The sequence below is a fragment of the Penicillium subrubescens genome (assembly GCF_028828155.1).
Source record: "Penicillium subrubescens strain IBT 31985 chromosome Unknown utg000009l_segment0_segment0, whole genome shotgun sequence".
In the NCBI taxonomy this organism is placed as follows: Eukaryota; Fungi; Ascomycota; class Eurotiomycetes; order Eurotiales; family Aspergillaceae; genus Penicillium; species Penicillium subrubescens.
The window spans coordinates 24,939-25,936 of NW_026643159.1; the positions used below are offsets into that span (position 1 = coordinate 24,939).

A 998-nucleotide genomic window follows, 5' to 3' on the forward strand; every position below is an offset into this window, starting at 1 on the left:
CAAAAGTAGTATTGAAGAATGGCAGGTACAGCGGTGACTTCTTGAACGCTTTTGAATTCCAGAGCAGCTTAACAACATTCCATAAGGGGTCAGCACTGTGAAGAATGTGGCTGGTGCTGTCTAGTATAGGAGCTGATATTTATTCTTTCCGTACCCAAATTGATGCAAAATCAACCGCTAACATTCGAAGAATCAATTTGACGAGCCTATTGCTAGCACCGCCCAAAAACATCTTTCAGTCTTGAAGACATGAAAAATTATCTATCTGCGATGGCATATATTGATACCCAGCCCCTTGAAACTTTCATTTTTGAAGGTCTTCGGCAATTTGTGGGTGAGCATGCAGGATCACGCCAATCAGTGGACACAGCCTCCGAGGTTGTTCACTCCCTGTCGTTGGCGCTCAAGAACACCGTGCTATTTTCCCAGGACTTGCATCCTTCCGACTTCTCAAGTCAATTAGAAGATTCTCTTGACTGGGTGAAACGTCTGAAACCTATTTTGAAGCTTGTTTTCAAGGCTGACGGGTAATTCTAGTACATAAATTTATGGAAGTACAACGGGCTCAGAATCCATACCCTTTATTCTTGCAAAGGGCTCATATGCATGGTGAACTGTTTCCTCGCTTCGTTGATTACATGACGGAACAACCTTGTGATTCGTTTGCGTCAGACGGTCATGCCGTGGAAGAATGGCAATGCGAAAGTGAACTCAGCGAGGCTATCATGGGAATAGAAGAAAGCCTTCCCACAGTATCGGACTTGGCGGAAGAAATCGCAACACACCTCTTTAAAACGCAAATAAACAGAGCGAAGTCCGCCATGGACGGATGCTATTGTTTTTCTCGCTTTATATCTCTGAGCGGAGACATGAGGTGGACGCTACACACATCATTCATAAAACACAGCCGCCAAAAAGCTGGGCAAGAGAGCGGCCTGGCGATCTTTGACACGACGATACTTATGGACCATGGAGCCGTTGTATTCAGGGTCAGCGAC

The 998-nt window shown here is 45.4% G+C and overlaps 1 protein-coding gene across 1 annotated transcript; it reads left to right on the plus strand.

Moving 5' to 3' along the window:
* Positions 1 to 270: 270 nt before the first annotated feature.
* Positions 271 to 531, plus strand: N7473_011112 (uncharacterized protein; the record flags this gene model as incomplete). The annotated part of the gene is made up of 1 exon (XM_057157051.1): positions 271 to 531. The coding sequence occupies one exon, from the start codon at positions 271 to 273 to the stop codon at positions 529 to 531; it is 261 nt and encodes an 86-aa protein (XP_057004173.1).
* Positions 532 to 998: the final 467 nt, after the last annotated feature.